We start from the raw sequence: 23,620 nt of genomic DNA, 5'->3' as shown, positions 1-23,620 counted from the left end.
CGGGCTATGTAATGCGCCGGCAACATTTTCGGCGCTGATGAACCACATCTTTGTACCCTATCTAGCTCACTTCATGGTCGTCTATATCGACGACATCCTGATCTATAGCGAGACGCTAGAGGAGCATGCCGAACACTTGGCGAAGGTGTTTGAAAAACTAAGGGAACACAAACTATATGCTAAAGAGAGCAAATGTGACTTTGCCAACAAGAGGTAAAGTTTCTCGAGCATGTGGTGGGCAAGGACAGGCTCAAGGTGGACCCAAAGAAGGTCCAAGAGATCCAGGAATGAGAGTGACCATCGAATGTACATGAGTTGAGGGCATTTTTGGGGCTATGCAACTACTACCGAAAGTTTATCAGACACTATTCGAGAGTAGCCCTACCCTTAACGGACCAAACAGGAAAAGAGAAGATGGTATGGACAGCGGAATATGAGGTGGCATTCATCCACCTCAAAGGGAAGTTGAGGAAGGCTCCCGTGTTGGCATTATTAGACTTTGGTAAGGACTTTGAGGTAGAAATAGATGCTTCAGACTTTGCGTTGGGTGCAGTTTTGAAGCAAGACAACTATCCAGTAGTGTTCTTCTCGAAGAAGTTGGACAAGGCTCAAAGGAAGTGGCCTGCTCACGAGAAGGAACTGTTTGCGGTGGTCAAGGCGCTCAAGGAGTGGCGACACTACCTTGGGAGACACTTCAAGGTTTAAACGGACAATGTGGCAACGAAACACTTCTTGTCACAGCCCGACCTGAGAGGGAAACAGGGTCGGTGGGCCCATGCCTTGGCCGAGTTTGATTGCGAAATCCTGTACAAGCCTAGGAAGAGCAATATCGTGGCAGATGCGCTAAGTCGAAAAACGAGCTTGAAGTTAGCGATATCTAGTGCGACAGCAACCTTTTGGGACGATGTGCAGACAGCATATGAGAACGATGGTCTAGCACAAGAAGTGTTGCTAAGGAATCTAGAGGCACGGGAAGCTCACTAGAGAGTTGAGCTGCCAACGGAAGAGAAAACGGGCTATGCGAAACACAACAGACTCATCTATTACAAGCAAACGAGGGTGTATGTTCTAGAAGGGGAACTAAGGAAGGTAGCCTTAGAAGAGTGTCATGATGGACCTCTTGCGGGACACGGCGGAGTGCCCAAAACGATGGGCTTACTCAAGAGGAAGTATCACTAGCCAAATATGGCTAAGGACGTCCAAGACTATGTAAAGACATGTCCAATATGTCAGCAGGTAAAAGCCGTGACTAAGGCTAATGGGGGCTTGTTGCAAAGCATCCCAATTCCAGATCGTCCGTGGAAATGTCTTACGATGGACTACATCACGGGACTCCCCCCAAGTGAGGGGTTTGATGCGATATTCGTGGTGGTGGACCGATTTTTGAAGATGGCACATTTCATACCCACCACAACGGAAGTGGATGCGGAAGGTGTGGCAAAGCTGTTCTTCGAACAAGTGGTTCAAGTGTGGGGAAGGCCAGAAGAGATTATCTCAGATCGAGATAAGATCTTCACTAGTAGGTTTTGGAGAACTCTCCTAGAACAGTATCGCACGAAGTTGAATTCAGCACAGCCTACCACCCACAGACAGGTATGGGGTATTAAGTCAAGTTGGATGACACTAATACTTCTTGATAGATGGACAAACAGAAAGGGTGAATAGGCAGCTGGAGGATTATTTGCGATGCTATGTCTCTAGAGACCAGACCGATTAGGTAAGTCATTTGGGATTTGCAGAAATGTGTTATAACAACTCACCACATTCAAGTATCGGGGTGAGTCCATGGGAAGTCATCAATGGGTGAGCTATTGAAGGTCCTGTGGAACTCGGCATGGCCGAGTATCATGGAGAGTTACCCGCAATGGAGGCATTCACGGTGGAAAGACTCAACATCTGGAATCTAGTGAGGGATTCCTTGGAACGAGCTCAACAAAGGCAAACCAAGTATGCGAACCAGAAGCGTCGGGATGTAGAGTTCCAAGCTGGGGAGAAGGTGTGGCTGAATACCAAGAACCTCAGGCTACCAAGTGGGATCAGCCGGAAGTTGACCCAAAGGTAAAAACGCATGTATTCCTGTAAATGAATTGATCTTAAGTTCCTTAAGTAGGTTCGTGGGGCCTTACAAGATTGAGGCACGAATCAGTAAAGTGGCTTACCGCCTCCGACTTCCTCGAGAGATGGGGAAGATGCACCCAGTGTTCCACGTGAACTTACTTAAGCCGTACTTTGAGGATCCGCTTCGCAAGGACCAAGCAAGACCTTTACCTGAGGTTATCCAAGGGGAAGAGGAATACGAAGTTGAGGCCATCCTCAATGCACGCAAGAGCAAGCGACAAGGACGCGAGGTGAGAGAGTTCCATGTGAAGTGGAAAGGATTTCCACACTACGAAGCAACATGGGAACTGGAGGAGAACCTAGCGAATGTGCGAGATCTAGTGGAGGAATTTCTGCAAGGCAAAACTCTATGTACTTATGCAAAGTTCAATTAAAATATCAATTTGTGAAGTTGAGCAATGGCATATATTGGGACCCGAAGGCGCACCGAAGGTAAGCTAATTAGCATGGGTTAGCTAGGTCGATTAGGCGTAGGGCACTACGCCCGACTCCCCGCGGGGATGTCGAATCCGTAGACGTATTCTACGGAGGTTGGGTTCGAGTCCCAACCCTCTAATAAAGCAAGGTTGGGTTCAAGTCCCGACCCCATACTAGGGCGTGGTGATGAGGGGTATAGAGACACCTATATTCCGTTGTCGTGGGCTCTTGGCCGGGGAGGTTAACTTAGGCACACCGCTAAGTGGGGGGATGCCCCCGGAGACATGGTCAACAAGTCGTAGGATAAAAAGAGATGTTCGATGTGGGCATCGAACTTCTTCTATGGGTGGTGGAGTTGTAAGGAACCGACTCCCCGAGATGCCGTAGGCTAAAGGATCCCCAAAAGCATGACCGAAATGACAAAGAGTTCATCGGATGGGACCAAGTCGAAGATCGAGTCCAAGACCAACTCTAAGACCAAGTTCGAGATAGAGTCCGGGATCGAGTCTGAGGCTGAATTGGAGACCGAGTTCGAGACCAAGTTCAAGACCGAGCTCGAGACAAAGTCCGAGATCCAAATCGGGTCCGAGACCGAGTCCGAGGTCGAGTCCGAGATCGAGCCCGAGATCAAGTCCGAGACCGAGTCCGAAGTTGGGTCCGAGATCGAGTCCGAGATCGAATCTGAGACTAAGTCCAAATACTAATACATGTCAAGGGGTGAAAGCCCAAAGCATGCGTCTCCCGGGGGGGGGGCGGGGGGGGGGCTGTCGGGGGTTCCAAAAGTATAGTAGGGATAGTGAGGTCCAGGAACCAGTCTTGAAGGAACTCTCCAATGGTGCTTCCAAACTGATTTGAGGTTGAAACTGGGGCCGAAGGCCCTTGGGTGGGAGTGAGTATGGGCTTGGGTGGGAGTGAGTATGGGCTTGGGTGGTGCCGGAGGGGCCACCCAGGGAAGTGCTCAAGAGCAGCTCCCACTCTCGAAAGGGAAACCGACTGTGGTGCTCCCGGCTCATGTGAAGTGGTGCCCCACTTGAGAACCTTGTGGCTCATTGGTCCTCGCCCTTCCTAGGGGCTTGGGCCTTCCCTTCGGGATGGAAGTGGGGGGGGGGGGGGGGGGGTAGAGGTACCTATACCGGGCCGTTAGGCCACGGTGTTTCGCCCTGATGTCCCGAAGCAAGTGTTACACTCAAGGCTTGGGATTTAGAGGGTCCCATGATCAAGTCTTGTTGTACCAAGGGGTGTTAGGAACCTGGAGGCTTGGTGTGCCTGGCTGCTTGTGCCTGCGGGGAGTGTAGCCGAACCTTAAGTCCAGTCTAACCCGAGAAGGGGGATTGGGAGGGATTTGGGAATCTGTGGATGGAAGGCTAATTCTTCGTTGCTCGTGCAGTGATTAGTTGAAACCAAGTAGGACCAAGTAGGAGCTGGTGCAATAAGCAAGAACCTTGGCGAGGGAACTTAGCACAAGCCAAGGTAGTGTTGGTCGGATAGACGAGGTAAGCTGGCAAATTGGAAAGGAAAAATTTGTGGTTTATACACTACCATTGGGTCAAGGTTTAAAGGCTCGATTACTAAGTCGTATTGTCCTTTGAAACTTCCTCACCATATGATTGTATCCTTGATCACTACATCAGAGGATTATTCCTCTTCCTTTTCACAGTTTGGGACTTTGGGATGACATTTTGAAACACTATAGCTTTATGCAAGCCTCGTGGGTACTCTCCCCACCTTCTGTCTTTAAATGCCCTAACTATGTGGCTAAAGCGAGGTTCTGATGAGCCATGCTAGTATCCAAGTAGGTAGTGCCACCCACACTTGGATTGGGAGTATTGACCATTTGATCTCTCAAGGGAGCTAGAGCCAATTTTTGAATATTTCACCAAGCTACCCCACTTGTCTATTCATATTCACTCTAGCCTTGGACTCCTCAACAATTTTATTATCACCCACTACGTGATAATAACCTTCCTTGGTCATACTAGTATTTCTTAGCTAAATTAGCTCTATTAAAGTCTTCCCCTTATTATACTTTTGGAACTCATCAAACCCCCCAAAGTCTGGGATACAAACGCTTTAGGCTTTCACCTTTGGATTTGAACTCAGACTCATATTTGGATTCGGATTCAGACTCCTTCTCGGACTCAGACTTGGACCCAAACTCAGACTCACACTCGCACTCGCACTCGCACTTAGAATTAGACTCGGACTCGAACTCCATCTCAAACAGTTTCATGTGTCATGTGTTAGTCCTCTTGTGTCCCTTTTCTAGATACTCACTTACTGCTTATTTCATGCTCGTTCCTCAAGCACTTTGTTAGGAATTCCACTCCCACTTTTGACTATCTAAATTAAAGCCTTTAGTCCAAACATATTACACTCATTTGGCTTCCACTGTTCAAGGCATGCCTACCTCCCCAAGTTGCTACTGCTGTATACACTCAGTAAGTTTCATGTTGTTTTTCTTTTAACTTTTCACAATCTCATTTCCTTCATTACAGCTCTTACAAAGAGCATGGGTCTGTGGCAAGATGCTCATGTTGATGAAAGGGCTTACTGGCTTATGCAAGCTACAAGTATCTCAGCATCCCTGGCAATACCATTGGTATATCCTAGACTATTTTCCATCCACAACATACCAAAGGTACTAGTTATCTCTTTGGTACTCTGATTAAAGTGCGTTTTGCATAGCTGGACAAGTCAAGTCTACCACTGACACTTCCTCTATCAAGTGAGAACCTGGACCCAGAAGGAATCTTTCTTTTGGAGACCGGTGAGGACGCTTTTCTATACGCAGGGAAGGCTGTTTCCTCTGAGCTGCTTCATCAACTCTTTGAAGTGCGGTCTGTGAATGAAGTGATTCCCGGACAGGTACTACATTCCCTTGCTCGTATGACTCGTAATTTTCTTACTCTTGTTCTCTTTTGCAGTTTTTGTTGCAAGAGTACGATAACGAGCCATCAATTTTGCTGAACAAGATGGTGAACGAGATCCGTCGTCAACGCTGCTCTTACCTGCGGTATGTTTCGATAAAAAAAAACTCTCACTAGTCTTTCTAATGCGGATGCTAAATCACCTAAAGGATCTCCCCGCTTCAGCAAATGCAACCTAGAATAGCAAATGCTTGCTATTCTAGGTTGCATTTGCTGAAGCGGGGAGATCCTTTAGGTGATCAAACACACTCATTTTTTCTTTTTCGAGGCACTCTTGCTCATTCGGTTTTGTTACAGAGATGATGTTCCACTCCTTAAGAGCGGGCTGGGCTCGCCTTATGTGGAGTTCCTTGTCTACGTGCACAGGCAAATCCAGGTAAAAATGCAGTCTGGGAGCTGAGGTCATTAAAAGCGGAAGAAATTCATTCAATAACATTCCTCATTAGAAATGAATCTAAATGATTCTCAAGCATAGCATCTGCAAGAATTATGTTTTGGCAAACCCATTTTACTCCAGACGTTGTAAAACATTAATGTTTTTTACTACCATGAAAGCACAAATACCCAAAACGTCTGACTTTGCGCCTGACACGGTCGAAGGACTACATCCGTATCCGCAGGGCTTGACATTTTACTTTTCAACGTCGAAAAAGTCAGCGAGTCATCCGGAACTATAACACGCTCTCCTGCACTATAAATCCTCCCACTCCATACTCAAGCACATCAAAGTACTCAAGCTCCTCCAAGTTTCTCTAGCTTTCTCCAATCTCGTTCACAAGTCTGGGATCACATCAAAGCAAGAGGCGTTCTTAAAAAAGATGGCGAGCAACAAGATGCTGCTGGCGATGCTTGTGGTGGTGCTCCTGGTGGGAGTTGACATTGGAGGAATTGCAAGTGCGAGCGCCCATGGGCGATGCAAGCCGGGGCGGCACTGGGATGGGAAGAAGTGCGTCTCTTGCCCGCCCCGCTGGTACTGGTACAACAATTCTTGCCACCAATGCCCGTGGTACTGGTACAACAATTCTTGCCACCGATGTCCGGAGTACTGGAACTGGTACTCGGGTTCTTGCCACCGCTGCAAGATGGGCTGGCGCTGGACCGGAAGTTCCTGCAAGAAGAACTGAAGTTGCCCATCAAGATCCAAGCTCATGTAATATGTCAACGACAATAAATATTGTGGTTGTGCTGTTTCTTGTGATAACCTTTTGGTGAATAAAATGTGTGTGTTTTTCTTTCCATGACATCCCATTCTAAGGCTCGGTTTCCTCATCCAGAATCCGCTTGACGAGAAACTTGCTGCCAGTTTCACTTTTAGTTTCTAGCAACTCGAGCAGCAAGATTATCGAAATACCGAAGTCTTGCGCTGCTGCGTTTCATACTAAGAGATGAGAGAGAAATGTGAATTAAAGTCGCATGCTTCTTAGTTTAGCCAGTTTAGTTTAGTTTACTTTTTCTTAGTTCTTGCTTCTGAGTGGACTTTAAATACCCAACAAGAAATTATGGTTCGTACAAATGTTATCATATTTTTTAATGCATATGTATCAGTTAGCAACTCAGGTAAAACAAAGATCCATTATCTTTTGATGATTTCACGGGACTTAAATAGAGACTGTTTCATTTGGATTGACCCCGTCAATCAAGCACAAACACGACATGTCGTGCCGGAGACGCGGTAAAAACCGTGTGCATAGCTGTCTTACTTGGACTCAGCCTCAAATCCTCCATATAAATTGGTCCCACATTGGCAACACCATAACCCAGCAAAGCATTTAATCAAGAGAAAGAAGAGATATCAGTTTGCATTTCTATTGAGGATACAATGGCGAGCAAGTCCTAGCTGATGCTTCTGGCCATGTTTGTGACAATTCTCCTGGTTGGAGTGGACGTTGGTGGAATCGCAAGCGCAGCAGCCCAGTAGAAATGCAAATCTGGATGGAACTGGGACGGCCACAAGTGCATCCAGTGTCCCAAAGGCTGGTACTGGTATAGCAACGATTGCCACCAATGTCTCTACGGTTGGAAGTGGAGTGGAAGCAAATGCGAGAGTTGCCCGAGCAACTGGTACTGGTATAACAACAAGTGCCACCAATGCCAATTTGGCTGGAAATGGAACAAGGACCATTGCATCAAGAACTGACCAAGTTGGAATCCAATATTTAATGGATCGTCACAATATAATTGTCCCATGTCCATTTCGTTATGAAAGTATATGAAAGATGTGAGGCTCGAACTCCCGACCTCAGACTGCCCTGCTTTCTTTCTTTCTAACCTTTATTTAACTTATCCTGCGTGAATTATTTCTACGACTGATTTTTACTTACAGCTACGAACACAAAGGAAGGCTTCAGTACAAGAGAAGCTACCAGAGAAGTGTCTATTTTAGACATTGTTTTAGGTAAACTTCAAGAAACGTTTACGTGAATTTTCTAGTTCACTTGGTTTCCATCCTTCCCCACAGGATTGTGTTGTCTCAAACGCGAGGACCAAATCTGGATCAATCAGTACCCAGTCCAAGCCAAGGCCGCATTGTATCACAGCTTCACATTTTACTTTTTAACGTAGATGTTGTCAATGAGTAGCCCTGAACTAAACGTGCTAATCCTGTAAGACGTGGTCACCGCCTAGAACTGTAAATCCTCCCATCCAACACTTCAAGCTTCAAGTTTCTCAAAGTTTCTTATCGTTTGCAAGTCGAGACAGAGGCAAGAGGAGAGTTTTAAGGCGAGCAACAGGAAGAGCGTGAGGCGGTGCTCCTGGTGGGAGTTGACATTGGAGGCAATGCAAATGCAAGCGCCTAAAAGTGGGAATGCAAGTCGGGGTGGCACTGCGTCTCTGGTACAACAATTCCTGCCCGGAGTACTGGTTCTGGAATACCAGTTCTTGCCACCGCTGCTCTATTGGTACTGGTATGGCATCGGTTGCCACAGATGCGAAAAGGGGCTGGCGCTGGACCGGAAGGTTCTATAAGGACTGAATTGCCCATCAAGATCCATGCTGAAACTTGTATAATAGCCAATTGTCTTGGTAAATAAAATGTGTCGTCCCATTCTACGGTAGCGAAGTCCAATTTCCTTGGCAACAAAATCAGAAGAGATTTCATCCTGCCTTGCTGCTTGAGTTTCATTTTCTAATATTTCATAAAAAAATTTCTGAATGTTTAGAAGCTTGAGGCACATGTCACTCAATAAGTGCGTTCACTTTTAAAAACATTACCATATTTTTGAATGCATATGAGCCAGTTAGCAACTCAATTTATATTCATATAAAATAGTGATTGGTCGCAATTAGATAGATAGATAGACATTTTTATACTCACCGGGATATTTTTGATAATTTCACTCGAGGTTGTGTCATTTGGATAAAGTCGTACACTTGTTTATTGACCCCGTCAATGAAGCACAAACACGACATATCGTGCCCGAGAAGCAGTAAAAACCCTGTACATAGAAGTGTTACTTAGACTCAGCCTCAAATCCTCCATATAAATTGGCACTACTCTGGCACCATAACACAGCAAAGCAAATAAGGGATACAAGAAAAGCAATTAGTTTACATTTCTAGATTGACGATACAATGGCGAGCAAGTCCCAACTGATGCTTCTGGCCATGTTTGTGACAATCCTCCTGGTTGGAGTGGACGTTGGTGGAATCGAAAGCGCAGCAGCCCAGCGGCAATGCAAATCTGGATGGAACTGGGACGGTCATAAGTGCATCCAGTGTCCCAAAGGCTGGTACTGGTATAGCAGCGATTGCCACCGATGCCTCTCCGGATGGAACTGGAGTGGAAGCAAATGCGTGAGTTGCCCGAGCAACTGGTACTGGTACAACAACAAGTGCCACCAATGCCAGTTTGGCTGGAAATGGAGCAAGGGCCACTGCATCAAGAACTAACCAGATTGGAGCCCAATATTTCACATGATCACAAAAATAATTGTTCTGTGACTTTTAAATCATTGTGAAAACTCTAGAAAAATATGGGGTGAGAGAGGCTCGAACTCTCGACCTCAGGATAACCTAGAAGCTATGAGACCGACCAACTGCGCCACCACCCCATAACGAAATTAATAAACCATTCTTTTAGTTTAACCTTTCGCAGCACCAAAAGGTTATTTTCGTTAATAAATTTATATGGTTTATTGTTTAACTAATATGGTTCATTGTTAAATTTATCAAAACTCACATAATAATAAATTAGCTCCAGGCCTCTATAAAACTTATCAACTTCCTGACACAAATATTCAGGCAGCCACAATGTTGAAGCCTTACCTTCTCTTTCTCCTCTTTGGTTTTCTGATTTTGTCTGTTCATTATCGGGGATGCCTAGGCCGCCGTGAGGATGATGATGACGATGATGACAACCATGACGACCGTGACAATGATGGTGGTGACGATGACGACACTGAACCTCCACCCCGCGAAGCCCTTTCCCGTGCAAATTCTGATAAAGTCAAACTTTACGTCGGCCCCGACGAGGAGTACAAGACGATCACAGAGGCAATCAATGCTGTTCCCCTCCAAAACAAGCAGCGGTATATCATCAACGTCGCAGCAGGAGTTTATCGGTATGTTAGTGGTGAATGTGAGAAACCAGCCAATCTTTTGTTTTGTTTGGGCTGTGCAGTGAAAAGATCATAATCCCTGCAACAAAAGACTTCATCACACTTGTCGGTAACCCTGACGCCAAGTTTTCCACGGTAATTGTGTTCAATGGGAACACCAACAATTCCGTCAAAACGTTCAACACCTCCACATTTGCAGTTGAGGCTAATTTCTTTGTAGCTCAGTACATTACTTTCAAGGTAAAAAGACAAAACTCGAATCCAAGCTAACAGCATATGCAATACTGACTTATTGTTGTTTTTATGATTTAGAACGATGCTCCGTTTGCTTACTCCGGAGCTGTGGGAGGCCAAGCCGTGGCCCTTCGCGTCTCGGGTGAATACGCGGCATTCTACGACTGCTTTATTACTTCCAGCCAAGATACCCTCTACGATCAGAAAGGAAGGCATTACTACAAGAGAAGCTACATTCAGGGAAATGTCGATTTCATCTTTGGACAAGGCCGGGCATTGTTTGAGGTAAACTTACAAGAAAGTTTTACCTTTTCTTCTTACTTGGTTTTCATCGTTCCCACAGGCTGTCTCATCATTTCAAACGCGAGGAGCAAATCTGGATCGATCACTGCTCAGTCCAAGTTCAATGCCACATTGGACTCGGGCTATTCGATTTACAACAGCTACATTGGAGGGACGGGCCTGGTGCATCTGGGTCGTCCGTGGAAGGAATATGCTTCTGTAGTATTTGTCAACAATTACCTGGACGAAGTCGTCAACCCGACTGGATGGGACCAATGGGCTTACAACCCAGCCGCGGGGTAAGGACAGTTTCCTCACCACATAGAAAGAGAAAAGATGACGGGCCTAATCTCTCTGGATTTTGCAGGACTGCGTTCTTTGCCGAACATGGGAACTTTGGTCCCGGCGCGGACAGCACCAGGCGTGTTAATTGGATCAAGCAGCTGACCTCAGATCAAGCTTATGAGTACAGCGATATAAAGTTTATCGATGGGCAGGACTGGCTCTACTTGGAGTGATGAAGATTCTTTTCACTCAAGTTTTAACTAACCACTAACCCAAGTTCCTCAAATTTGCGATGTGCCATTTCATCTAACAAAGAAAAAGAAAAAAAATTCCCATTGAAACTAAAGCCTTTTGACAAATCTCTTTAAAGTGCTGTTGGAAGTATCGGACCATTAGCATACAAAGCCACGAGCAGCGCAGACATGGCGGCCGAATTGTAAGTGGTGGCCTCGTTTTGCATTGTGTTGTCTCGCAAGTCGGAGTAGCTATCGTTTTGAAAGGGCCCTCCGACCAGAGCTCCGGTGGCGACGTGTGGATTTGGAGCAGAAGCGTGGAGCCACCGGAATCCATCTTTGCACCCAGTCGCTGCGTCCAGAGGTATGGATGCTTCTCTGTGATGGAGCTGCTGTGGAAAGTTTGCGCCATATCCAACGAGGTAGCTCTTGGACATGGGGTTCTCTCCCAAGATGTAATCGGCCTGTAAGAGAACTTTTAGCCTGAGACCACAAAAGTTCTAAGTTCTAGTTCCAACTTTGTAACTACTTTTAAGTCTGGAATTCTATCTTTGAAGAACTCTCAAAGTTTTTAGTACCTGTGAAGCCGCAAACGCCCGAAGATCTTTGGCCGCGAAGCTGTTCCCGGAACACCGGAACTGCTTAACTCCCGAGCTCGAAAGATAGTCCGCGTACACGACCGCTAGGAAAGCCGAGCCAACGGCGTGCTGGACAGCGTTCCTTTGGCTCACCCACAGCAATCCACCGGTACTCCTGTTCGTGCTAGCAGTGGGAGACTGTGGAAGAAACGCACAGACCAGGTGTTCGGCAGTCTTGCCATACTTCACCAGCGAGCTTCTCACCATTACATCACTCTCCTCCGGCTCAAACAAATAGTGTCGCGATAGCAGCACCTAGAAGAATGGAAGTGTGAGAAGAGTGTGGAAGAATCGAAGGAAAACAACACAAGAAAAGAAATGGAAGTCAAAAAAACACTAGAAAGTTTGAGAGAACTTGCCTGAATGCCCGGTTTCTTGTCATCCCAGCTAAACCAAGCAGGAGCTTTCTCCCATCCGGCGCTTAGCTGTGCCAGCTTTCCAGTCGCGTAGGCGAGGTACTTTGAGTCCTTGGTCGCGTAAAACATCCACGAAGCGGCCCAGAGGAGCTCGTCCTCGAAGCCCGTAGAGTTATAGTACAGCTGATCGGATGGAAAGCTGGCGGTGTAAGATCCACGATGCTTGTCTGCAAAGGCGAAGAGCTGCGTTGCGTGTGAGAGGAGAGTTTGTGCGTACGAGGGGTCATCGTTTCGAAACACGAGCGAGGCTGCTGCCATGGCCGCCGACGTCTCGGCCGCCACCTCGGTCCCTGGGTGTGATGGATCCAGCTTGAAAGACGGGCGAGCAGTGTCCATCTTCTCGGCTCTCTCCCAGCATGCGTGATCCAGCCTTGGGCTTCCTACCTGGCTCTCACGAAAGTACAAAAGTTAGAAAGAGGATAGCTTGATCATAGAGACTTGAAGACGAAAATACTACGAGAACTAGCGAAAAACTGAGTTCTTACACTTGTACCAGACGAAAAGATCATTCCAAGGAACATCCACAATAAAAACGTGAAAGACAAAATCGAATCTTCTCAGGAATTCGAAAACATCGGTGGAAGAAAAAAACACCTCAAATTACACGCGAAAAGGAGAAAACATATCTAAGTTACACAGAAAGCTGTCTCTCTCTCTCTCTCTCTCACACACACACACACATACACACACATATATCCGAAGAACCATCTATCAAATCGACAAGAAATTACACTCACATGTAGCCGAGAATACCATCTATCTCTAGCTCAATTTCACGCGACTAACATAGAGAAAGATTAGCTCTAGCAAAAGAGAATGCAATCCAAAGAACCATCATTCTAGTTCTAGGTATTAGCGAAAGAAAAAACAAGAGAAACATACACAAGGAAACCATAGCAGCTAGAGGAAAGGGAGGAGAAAAAAAACTTGTACCTGGAAGTAGAGCTCGTTCTCTGATGCGTGGGCCTTGATGAGATAATCGGTGATCCATTTGAGCGATCCAGTGACCGAGTGGAGTTGCTGCGTGGCGGTGTACTCCTTCCTATACTCGAGAATGCTCCACGAAAGAATGGTGGCCGTGAACGCCATTGGAAAGCCAAACTTGATGTAGTCCCCAGCGTCATACATTCCGCCGCTTAAATCCACGTGTGCATCGCTACCGTCGGATAGCGCCGAATCTCCTCGCCATTCTATGGGATTGTCTGGGGGTAGCTTTCCCGCTGCGGAAGATCCAAACCATTAGAACGAACGAGGAAACGCAAAATCCAGGGGGAGGGGAAGGGACCGACAGCGACCACGAGGGACCCAATGCGGAGTTCTCGCAGCCAACGTGATCGATTTCGGGGAATTGCAATGGAATCGATCGTCGACGAGGAAAGAAAAATCTACTCACATTTCTGGATGTCGAAGAACTGGAGAGAAATCTTGAGTGGCTCCGCGTACTTGGCGTAGACAGTGCCTCCGGAGTCCTGGGATGGAGGATACGAGACGCTGGCGGCTGGAGGCTGGGCATTTGCTGGAGGGATCTTCCCTCCAGAGATTGGGGACGAGGAAGAAGAGGAAGAGGAGGAGGAGCTCCCGCCTTTGTGTCTGTGCTTGTGCTGCGCAACGAACACTGTGACAACGGATAGAACAGCCACCAATGCTACAATGCCGGCTAAAACCCACCATTGCCATCCCCCTTTCTCTGTGTGGCGAAGCCTCCTCACCATAGCTGTGAGCTGTGAGAGGAGGAGATCTCGATCAATGCCAGGAGCAAGGAGGAGAGGAGGACAACAGAAAAGAGAAGAAAAACTATTCTTTGATCTCTCTCTCGCGCAGAGGAAGGAGATCTTGGATTTCTTTCTCCAGCTTCTTCTCTCTCTCTCTTCTTTTCTTTTTCTAAACTGCTTTAAATGTATTGATCAGATGGATCTCTTAACTCAATCGCATTCAATGCAGAACGGACGGGTAACAGGCTGCTCTGGTACCTGGCCGTAGAATATAAAAGGTCACATTTACATTTGCGTACAAACATTTACATTGATCGTCAAGAAAATCAGTCTTTTTTATCTGACGTGATCGCCTGTGAGAGAATTGTATGCCAAACAGGCTATGCGTTGGAAGCAAGGAGAGTGTTTGAAACCATGCCCCGAGTGATTGACTAATTCGATAATCACTGCGGTCGCCCAGAACTTTAGAGAGGCGAGGAGCTCCTTTGACAGCCTACTAGGGAAGTTCTTCTGGCAGGATCGCAAGATCAATCTTGCCAAGGGCCTGTTTGATTCGATGGAGGAGCGAAGCACAACGTGCTGCCTATGCATTTCGAAACGGCCAAGATCTTCCATCTGAAAGATTCCAAGATTCATGCTAAACGCGTTAGCGGAGCTTTACAGCCGTCTCCAGAAAACAGCCTCGCATCTTCGAGCTTGAGACGAGTAATCCTCCACCATATGAAATTGAGTACGTGCCGCCAAGCATAATGGACAATGCATGACATCTTTTGGGGTGGACAGGCACAAACCGCATCCAATACGAAGTTCTTGAGTTCAAATCTCCTCGCCGCCCACCAGTTCATGGTCCATGCAACAAGAAATTACGAAGAAATTACAAAGGTTGCAACCTTTGAGTCAAAATAGAGGGCTAGATAACATCTCCAAACCGATCAAACCAAGAAAAGCCACCTCTCAAAGACTCTAATTGCAGGCTGGATTGCTTCCTCAACACGGCTAATGGGAATGCTACAATCGAAGCTGCAAGAGCTTTTATTCCTGCAAATGCCACAGTTTTCCTTCAAACTCCAGCATTGCTGGTCTATTACAGCAAATCTTTATTCCTGCAAATGCTGTGGTGAAGTCATATTACAGCAGTGTTGTGTGATCACATCCTAATGCAGCGGCTTCCACCACCACTCCAGCTCAAACCAGGAGGGCAGCGATGGCAGCCATTTCTATACCAGTACCAGCTGCTTGGGCAACTCACGCATTTGCTTCCACTCCACTTCCATCCGGAGAGGCATTGGTGGCAACCGTTGCCATACCAGTACCAGTCTTTCGGGCACTGGATACACTTCTCACCATCCCAGTTCCATCCGGATTTGCATCGCTGCTGGGCGTCCACTCCCACTAGGAGGAGTGTCACAAACATCACCAAGAGTATCAGCTAGGACTTGCTCGCCATGATGATTGATCTCAGAATTGTGATATCAGATTCTAAACTATGATCTAGATCTCTCCAACTTCGTGGTTTGGGGAATTTATAGCACCGAGATATTGGAAGGGACAAAGGCTAAATAATCGTCTTCACTCGGCTTTGACGTCTTACCACTTTGTTGCTCTTGATATAGTCAAGAACCTGTGGAATCTTCAGACCCCATGCAGGTTGGAAGCTGCTGTTAGAAACTTTCTTACTTATTTATGATCTATATATATAAAGTGATAGTGGGGAGGCTTGCTGGCCGTTGGATCCCAGGCCCGGCATGGTTGTGGGAAAAATCATGTTGATGTTTGGATGGCCAATCAATAACGGGCACGCTGGCTGGCAGAGAAGAAACTCATCGGGTGTTGTGGGTAAAAGCTATGGATTAGAGAAAACACGCGTTAGTCCAAGAATCACATTGCACCCAGGACAGGAGAAATTTGCCCACTTGTTTGTGACATTGCTGCCTCTTGCAGATCCCTATTCTTCCAGTTTCCAAATTCACCAAAGTCCCACAAAACATCAGGGGCACTACTACAAAGATTGGCAGTGTTTCTTCCAGCCCTATGCATTTAAAAACTTTAAAACCATCTTGCTCTCCCCTGTTTCAACATATCCCAGTATGTTATGATGCTTCCTCTGGTTAAACACTACTCAAGCATCTAACATGCTCTTACACTTTCTGTAAGTGTTAAGCAGGGTGTTGGAGATCTAGTGGCAGCAAGTTCTAAGCCACAATGCTCCTGGCTGCTAGGGAATTAAATATATGCTGGCTTTCTTAAATGTGGAGTCACAGCTTATAAGCTCACTTTCTTAAAGTGAGCTAACATTGAAAACAGCTCTAACATTGCATCTGAGTTTATGGCTTCATTGTTGCTGCTTGCTCAGCTCGCAGCTTTGTTAGCACATGATGACGGCAGAGAACAGATTTGTGGAAAATCTGGTGCTACTCTAGAGGCTCTTGACAGGATGGAGGATCAAATGTTTTCCTTCTACCTAGGATACAGCAAGTAGGTTTAGAGCAAGCTGTTTAGCAATCGTCAAATCAGCATTGACATTGCTACCAGCAATAGCCATAGCTACATGGCAACAGTAGGTATGAGCAAGAGCCAAAGGTATGTGTTATTTTCTTCTCCCTACCAAAGCAATTTTACATTAATTTCTAACTATGATAGGTTGTCCAAGAGAACTTCAACTTCAAGAGTATAGAAAAGGTATGTAAACTTTTTTTGCACCACTTGGGCTAAAAGTTTCTTTCTTCTAGATTTTGAGAGCTTGGAATCATGATGGTGAAGGATGGACATTGAGAGAAGGAGAGATATGTTAAACAATAAACTTTGTCAACTGGCCAGCATTTGCTGGGCGATTTCTAGTAAGGATATGAAGTTGGAAACATGGTCAGCTTGTTAGTTAGTGAAAACTAAGTTTATACCTCCAAGATAAATCCACAAACGTGATACTGAGCCTCCAACTCCCCTCCAGCTCCACCATCTCTTACACATGTCTCAACACTGTTATCAGCCACACATCTACCACCCAGCTCACCAAAGAAGGTGAGGATAGGTTGTGCTAGGCTGTTCTAAGTTGATCAAGATGGGATCACTATGTTTCTTTATTTGGTTGCAAAGATTTCCCCATCTAGTAACTCATAGTCATGTAAAATTCCCTCTCCAAAAGAAGATGGCAAGCCTCTTCTAATGGCTACTCCAACTTGTTAGAGACGTCCTCCAACAGGTGCTCATGCTTGAGATCACTGTGTTTCTATAGTCAGTTTCAAACAGGACATGGTGTCAATGGCCAATTGCAAGCCAAAAATTTCCTCATGAAGATTTTCTTTCTAAAGAAGATGAAATTTTTTTCTTAAGACAAAACGCTTAGAATTGTTCAAGAGGTGAGGTAACCTCCAAGCTTGAGATTCTTGTATAATGATGTCTGTTTTGTTACATTTCTGCCATGCTTCCCCCTCATCTAGAGCTTTAGATTCCTTCACATCCACGTTCTGACCTCTTACTACAATGATATTTACATCTCTTGAAACTTTGGCTACAGATCTAGATAAATCTTATAATATTTTTGAAACTGAAAACATTCATATATGATTAAATATAATAAAATTAAAAATATCATGAATCATAAACTAAATTCTATAAATATTATTATTTAAAACTTCAAATAGATGGAAATAATGTGATATATTCAAATGATAATATTGTTTGGTCATCATTCAATATATATTGTAAAAATTGTCTTGTATCATAATTTGTAATGACTGCAATTTGCTACCTTTTCAAATAAATCAGAAAGTACAGATGCCATTAATAGTTTATTTTTAAATAAACTAAGTTTTAAAATGATTTTGTATTATCAATCTGATTTTTTCAAAGGCATATCAAAGTTGAGACTAGATATTACATGTGATGAAGGAGCCAGCTAAGTGATAAGTTTAATGATGATAACAAATATATGATTTATATAAGATATAGAAATCATTAAATAATTTTCTTTAAGCTGGAGCACTAACTAAGAACTTTTGCCAAACCATCACAATTGCAAAGGAGTGAGTGAACATTAGGAAAATCTTGTTTGGTAATAAGTTACAGAACAAAATACTAATCATTTCCTCATGTTAATAAAAAAACTTATTCTTGATGCTCTCCTTTTGATTGTCTTGCTTATATTATTTTTTTGATTGTCTTGCTCAACTCTCCACTTTGAAGTGAAAAATACAAAGAAGTAGTTTGGTAATGAAATTCCATTATCATCTTGATATCTATACCTGCATGTATTTTTACATGATTTTTTTACCAAATAAGTAAAATGATAAAAATAAAAACCAGAAATAATTATGTTAATTTTTTAATACTAGTGAACATTTTTATGTAATCCACTTCTAATTACAAACCATTCCTCTCTTAAAAATTACTAAAATTCCAAGCACAAGTAAAAGCAACCAACTTCATCCACTAAACCAACATCACCCATGTCATACCACATAGCGCATATATTTTATCTAAGCCTGTGTAACTTAATCTTGGGGACAGTATCCTTGTAAACATTAGGTTAATATAAGAATACAATTAATATTCACTCATGTAAAATATGGGTATTATATGATAAGCATGACATGGGCATTAGATAGGTATATTCATTTTCCTTCAATTTGACATTATCTTTGCTCAAAACCGGAAAAGAGCATTTTGGGAGTGGGAGGGTAGTGAGAGGGACAAAGTTGAAATGGAACATGAGTCTATAACTATTGTAGTCCAAATACTTGAGGTCTTTGATGAGGAATTTGATGAACTTAGGGAGGTATATGTTCTATCATTCCTAGACATATGTTCCTATAGCTATAGTAATGGTTTTCATGTCCATTTGTCTTCTTCTTTGTCTACACTTCTAAAAAAGGTCACAAAGCACATTTCTTAGCAATTTTTTCCTTGTCTCCTCTTTTGGTAATTGTGTCAAGCCAAGTTGCTAGCAAAACAATCAACTGGTACCAAATATTTGAGATCATTTCTTGAGATGAGGGGTTCTTGTTATTGACAACTTGGTGCAATGAACCTTTCAGATCCCTACACTTAAGATATAAAAGAGCTCATATATGGAGATAGTGTAATGTGTGTGTGTATGAATGATTAAGTTAATCAAAATGTAAGTTCTCATTATATCTTCATTTTTATAAGTCTATTTGCCTTTCCTTGGAGGAAGTTGCCCCAAAGTGCTGATTTATAAATTATTGTTGCATTGCCTTGAGAGGATTGCCTAAGAATCACTATAGAAACTTCCCACACCTCTTGTGTTGCCAAACATTCCCATAAGATGTGTCTCTATTGCCCTGTAGACCTTGCATGCTATGTCTGAGAGATAAATTGCCACCAATGAGAGAAGGCACTCCTATTGGGTGAGCCACATGAAGCATCATGTCTTGGTTAACCAAAGTTTATTCACACATCAAGGGTAGTTTTGGGAGTGGATATATTGAGCTCTTGCTATCTAGGTGTTTTGCCTTTCCTTGAAGGAAGTTGCCCAAAAGTGTTGATTCATAAATTATTGTTGCACTACCTTGAGAGGGTTGCCTAAGAATCACTATAGAAACTTCCCACACCTCTTGTGTTGCCAAACATTCCCATAAGATGTGTCTCTATTGCCCTATAGACCTTGCATGCTATGTTTGAGAGATGAATTGCCACCAATGAGAGAAGGCACTCCTATTGGATGAGCCACATGAAGATCATGTCTTGGTCAACCAAACTTTATTCACACATTAAGGGTAGTTTTGGGAGTGGCTATATTGAGCTCTTGCTTTTTTGATGAATGTGGAATAGATTGGGATATAGATCAGTTTTTGGCCGAGCTTGATCCACCTGTACTGCAATCCCACGGTGGATACCTTCATCCGTGGATACCCCTGCAATCCTACGGTGGATACCTTCGTCCCACGGTGGATACCTTCGTCCGTGGATACCCCTGCAATCCTACGGTGGATACCTTCGTCCGTGGATACCCCACATAAGAGGAAGGACGTATGCATGGATGCCCAATACATACGATTTCAAATTTAGGGGTAGGAATATACCTTACTCAAGGGTATATTATATTTTTAAGTAGCCACTAATCAATGGGAATCGAACCCGTGCCATTTGCTCTAATACCAACTGTAGCGCACCTTATCTCTCTCCTCTTAAGCCAACTGGAAAAAGGGCAATTGCTTGATGAGAGAGCCTTTAGTGGCTATTTTATCCCCATTTATCCCCCAAGGTTCCAAGGATCCATGGTCACAGTATATCCAAATCTCATCCCATGATCACATGCGCTACATCTAATGTCTATTGTCAAAACTAGTGAAAGCAAGCATATCATTTCTTTAGTACAAGTGGATCTACACTTGCCATCTTCTTCTCAATTTAGATAACATGGATTGGCTTGTCATGATATAGATTTGAGAATTTAGAACACTACCATATGGCACACTTTTTGGTCCACTTTGGGGTTTAGGGATTTTGTTTCATAACTCCACCACCCATAGACAAAGTTCAATGTCCTTATCGAATGATAAACCATTTTATAAAGTAACCCCAGCATGGATTACCCTTTTTCATCCTTAGCATCTAGCTAATATTCATCAATGATTTAACATTGAAGGCTCACCATGCCTTACCCATCCTCTAAGGAGTATAGTTTCTCCAACTTAGAGATTCATTAAACCATTTATGATGGTCATTTCCCTTTTGTTCATTTAGTTTATGCTAAATTTATTAAAGACATCTTTTTTATTTCAATTTTATTACTCATTTAGGAGTAGTCTCGGCCTCTACTAACATAACTATTGCACTCTAGAATTTTAATATTAACATCTTGAATTAATTTCCTAGGTGTGTCTAACACCTTGCATTACACTAGTTATGCAAACCTCATTTCCCCATCTTAGGAAATTCTTTACTAGAGGGCACCATCATCCTCTCTTTTATTTTATACCACTCTTAGCATTATGTTCCATTTCTCTATAATTCGTGTTAAGGTTATCTATGGCTCTATCATTTAGCTACTTTACCACTCTATTTCTTTTGAAGCTTATACCTTCGCTAAATTGGGAATCCATTATTGAAAATATATTTTCTTTCCTATAATCCATTAGTATCCACCATGTGGGTGTTCCTCACTTAACTTGTCATTTGGATTCCTTTCAATAATTTCCATGGCCCATTCTTAGCCACTAATTTTTTGTTCCTATATTTTGATTATTACCAATAAATATAAGATCACTATCTCCATCCTTGAGATATCATTTTGGTTCCATAGTAAAGGCTTTACTTTTGCCAAATCTAAAGAGTGTTTACCTTTAGTCAGTATCTATAGTATTTTTTGTTATAGGCTTTATCCACAGCCCAGCTTTGTGACCTTCTTATAGATCTTTTCTAAAGATTATTTTTTTGGACTCATTATGCCATCGGATTGACATAGCTAATTTCCCTTAGATATCCTTCCCATTTGGTTATCTTGACCAATTCACACCATTACTAATAGTTCAAATTAATAAAACTTTATTCCTTAACCTCATAAGGACCTTCTCGTTATTTAACTGTAAGATCACCTAGTGATCTAACTTTGACACCTTAATAAGTTTGCTAATAGATATTAAGTCTTCTAGACTTTTAAGTTGTTGATTATGACCCTAAGGGCATTCCCCACACTTAGTAGTGCACCCAAGCCAACCTTTCTGGCCAAGGGTCCATAACAACTGAGATTAAGTGTTCCCATCTCATTCACCACATTCTTGATGCCATTTGTACCAAAGTATTTAAATTAAATATGTTGAGCTTTCATAATAAGCAATCTAACTGTACATCATGATTCCAGGGCATCCCCCACTTGGTGGTGTGCTCAAGTTAGTCTCCTTATTGAGAGTCTATAACTACCCCATATGGAGGTTCAAACCCAACCTCCATATATACATCTACAAACGGCATTATCTAGAATGCCTGACATAACTCCCCATGCTAGTGCACCCCACTTTGGGGTTTAGAGCACAATATATAGTAGAGATAGTGGGTATGCTATAGCTCAACTTATGTTAATAACTTGGCTCCTTGTGGGTTTACCTATTAATGTTTTAGAAAAGAGTTATACCATTCATTTACTATAGCTTATTAGTTGATTTGTTAGCACTTGGAGTTAACACCAACATTTGCAAAAATGCAAAATTAACACTCTAGACTCAATCACAAAGACCATATCTTTAAATATCTATATTGCACTAACATTCTTCTTCAATCACTTTCAAGATAAAATATTAAGCTAAAATGCTAACAAAAAAAATGATATAAAATCAAATTTGAAGAACAACTTCTCAATCACTTGATATAACAATGCCACTTTCACTAATGCAAATGTTAACAATACTAATGTTTCAACTACACACTTTCTCTATTCACTAATCTAATATTGAGTATATGGTCATGATGTTTGATGTTAAGGCAAATTATTGGATCATGAAAATTTGTGTTAATGTGAACTCCTACAAAGTTGTAGGTAATAGGAATTTAGTTGAGTTTTGAGAATTTACAATCCTAAATTGAGAGTCATTTTTTTTCTAGGATAGGAAATTTTCCATAAACTTTCTTAGACTTTTTTAATGGCTAATCTATTAATCATTTTGCTTGAAAACCATTTTGTTTTTGTGAGCTATTACAAGTTAGTGAAAAGGTTAGAGTTGACTTTAATTAGATTAAACCTTAATAGGGTTTATATGATATAACTTGGAAAGGATGTTAACTATTAGGGCTAAAGCAATTGAGTTGAATAGAATTTAAAGTTGGTGTAAGAAAGTGATTGTTGCACTTTATTAAAAAGTGAACCATGTGCCTTTCTTTTGTAACATTGGTAGGTTACACCTTGCATTTCATTAGTCTTTATAAATATATTAAAATTTCACTCATTTTTAGTTATTTGTAATTGAAATGTTAATACTTGCATTGTAGCCTTATCTATTAGGAGGTTGTGCTCCATCTCATGCTCTTTAATTTAATTCTGGGTAGGTGTTAATTATGCATAGCTAGTTTTTTCAATTATGCTCTAAACTATTGGCTAAACATGTTAGTAAGTTTATTGCTATACGATTGGATTCGAGTAGTCATTTTATCTATGATCCTTTATGTTATCTTTAGAATGTTACCTTTTTGTTGGACAAATATATAACTCAATAACATGAATTTAGTGTTTGTGTCTTATGAAGGCAAATTGAAGAGTGATTGTTAGTTGCTTTGCAACTAATGTTTATTTGTAAATTTCTTCAAAGATTATTGACATTTATTTTGCTCGATAAAAATTTAGCAAGGATAAGCTTGTTTTACCGGATAGTGTTGTGAAGGATTATGTCATTAAACTTATATGGTTTTTTGATATTTATTTTTGTTGACATTTTTTAGTTATATTTAGTCTGTAGTGCTGAATTGTATTGAGTCTTGGATGTGGCAATTTATTCCATAATGACATATTATCTTTATCTGAGTATTGTTGAATGATTGGTTTGGATACTAAATATAATATCTTCAACTTTGTTAAAGAACTTTGAGTGGTGATTTACTCTTGCTTTCTACTAGCTTTATTGATGATGAAGTGATATATTGACATTAATATTATTGGAATTAAGAGTGAAATGAAATGATTTGTTATCTCTATGGGCATATTAAGGAAGTTGAATTTTCCTTGTGGTGGTTCAAATGGTTTATGAATAATTGGGCTTAATAGAGATTAATATTTCATTTTATTAATCTCAATAAGTGTTGATAGCTGGTTGTACCTTTGTGTCATTGGCATTTATGCAGTTTGCTAGTT

The 23,620-nt window shown here is 42.6% G+C and overlaps 2 protein-coding genes and 1 long non-coding RNA gene across 3 annotated transcripts; 2 read left to right on the top strand and 1 right to left on the bottom strand.

The window, feature by feature from the left end:
• The first annotated feature begins 5,512 nt into the window (after positions 1 to 5,512).
• LOC9630462 lies at positions 5,513 to 5,778 on the top strand. Its single transcript, XR_002993312.1, has 3 exons — positions 5,513 to 5,548; positions 5,666 to 5,697; positions 5,760 to 5,778. It is a non-coding gene; the product is annotated as an uncharacterized LOC9630462 (long non-coding RNA).
• A 3,935-nt stretch (positions 5,779 to 9,713) lies between these two features.
• Positions 9,714 to 11,109, top strand: LOC9657853 (probable pectinesterase 53). Its single transcript, XM_024680438.1, has 4 exons — positions 9,714 to 10,024; positions 10,084 to 10,261; positions 10,334 to 10,836; positions 10,905 to 11,109. Exons 1-4 carry the CDS (start codon positions 9,714 to 9,716, stop codon positions 11,053 to 11,055), a joined length of 1,143 nt encoding a protein of 380 aa, XP_024536206.1. The 3' UTR covers positions 11,056 to 11,109.
• Positions 11,110 to 11,133: 24 nt separating this feature from the next.
• On the bottom strand, positions 11,134 to 13,947 carry LOC9657852 (endoglucanase 2). The gene is made up of 5 exons (XM_024686499.1): positions 13,503 to 13,947; positions 13,043 to 13,329; positions 12,053 to 12,493; positions 11,634 to 11,948; positions 11,134 to 11,519 (listed from the first exon to the last, which is right to left on the bottom strand). Exons 1-5 carry the CDS (start codon positions 13,819 to 13,821, stop codon positions 11,187 to 11,189), a joined length of 1,695 nt encoding a protein of 564 aa, XP_024542267.1. The 5' UTR covers positions 13,822 to 13,947; the 3' UTR covers positions 11,134 to 11,186.
• Between the last annotated feature and the right edge of the window lie 9,673 nt (positions 13,948 to 23,620).

This window comes from Selaginella moellendorffii, unplaced genomic scaffold (genome assembly GCF_000143415.4).
Source record: "Selaginella moellendorffii unplaced genomic scaffold, v1.0 SELMOscaffold_1, whole genome shotgun sequence".
Lineage (NCBI taxonomy): Eukaryota > Viridiplantae > Streptophyta > Lycopodiopsida > Selaginellales > Selaginellaceae > Selaginella > Selaginella moellendorffii.
Note: the sequence above shows the minus strand (reverse complement) of the source record. Positions and strands in the feature narration are given on the sequence as shown.

Coding starts and splice junctions, on each gene's coding strand:
- LOC9657853 (XM_024680438.1), top strand. CDS start 9,714: ATGTTGAAGCCTTACCTTCTCTTTCTCCTCTTTGGTTTTCTGATTTTG. Junction 10,025..10,083: donor GTCGCAGCAGGAGTTTATCG/GTATGTTAGTGG, acceptor TGGGCTGTGCAG/TGAAAAGATCATAATCCCTG. Junction 10,837..10,904: donor GCTTACAACCCAGCCGCGGG/GTAAGGACAGTT, acceptor TGGATTTTGCAG/GACTGCGTTCTTTGCCGAAC.
- LOC9657852 (XM_024686499.1), bottom strand. CDS start 13,821: ATGGTGAGGAGGCTTCGCCACACAGAGAAAGGGGGATGGCAATGGTGG. Junction 13,330..13,502: donor GTTCTTCGACATCCAGAAAT/GTGAGTAGATTT, acceptor GATCTTCCGCAG/CGGGAAAGCTACCCCCAGAC. Junction 12,494..13,042: donor AGAACGAGCTCTACTTCCAG/GTACAAGTTTTT, acceptor CGTGAGAGCCAG/GTAGGAAGCCCAAGGCTGGA.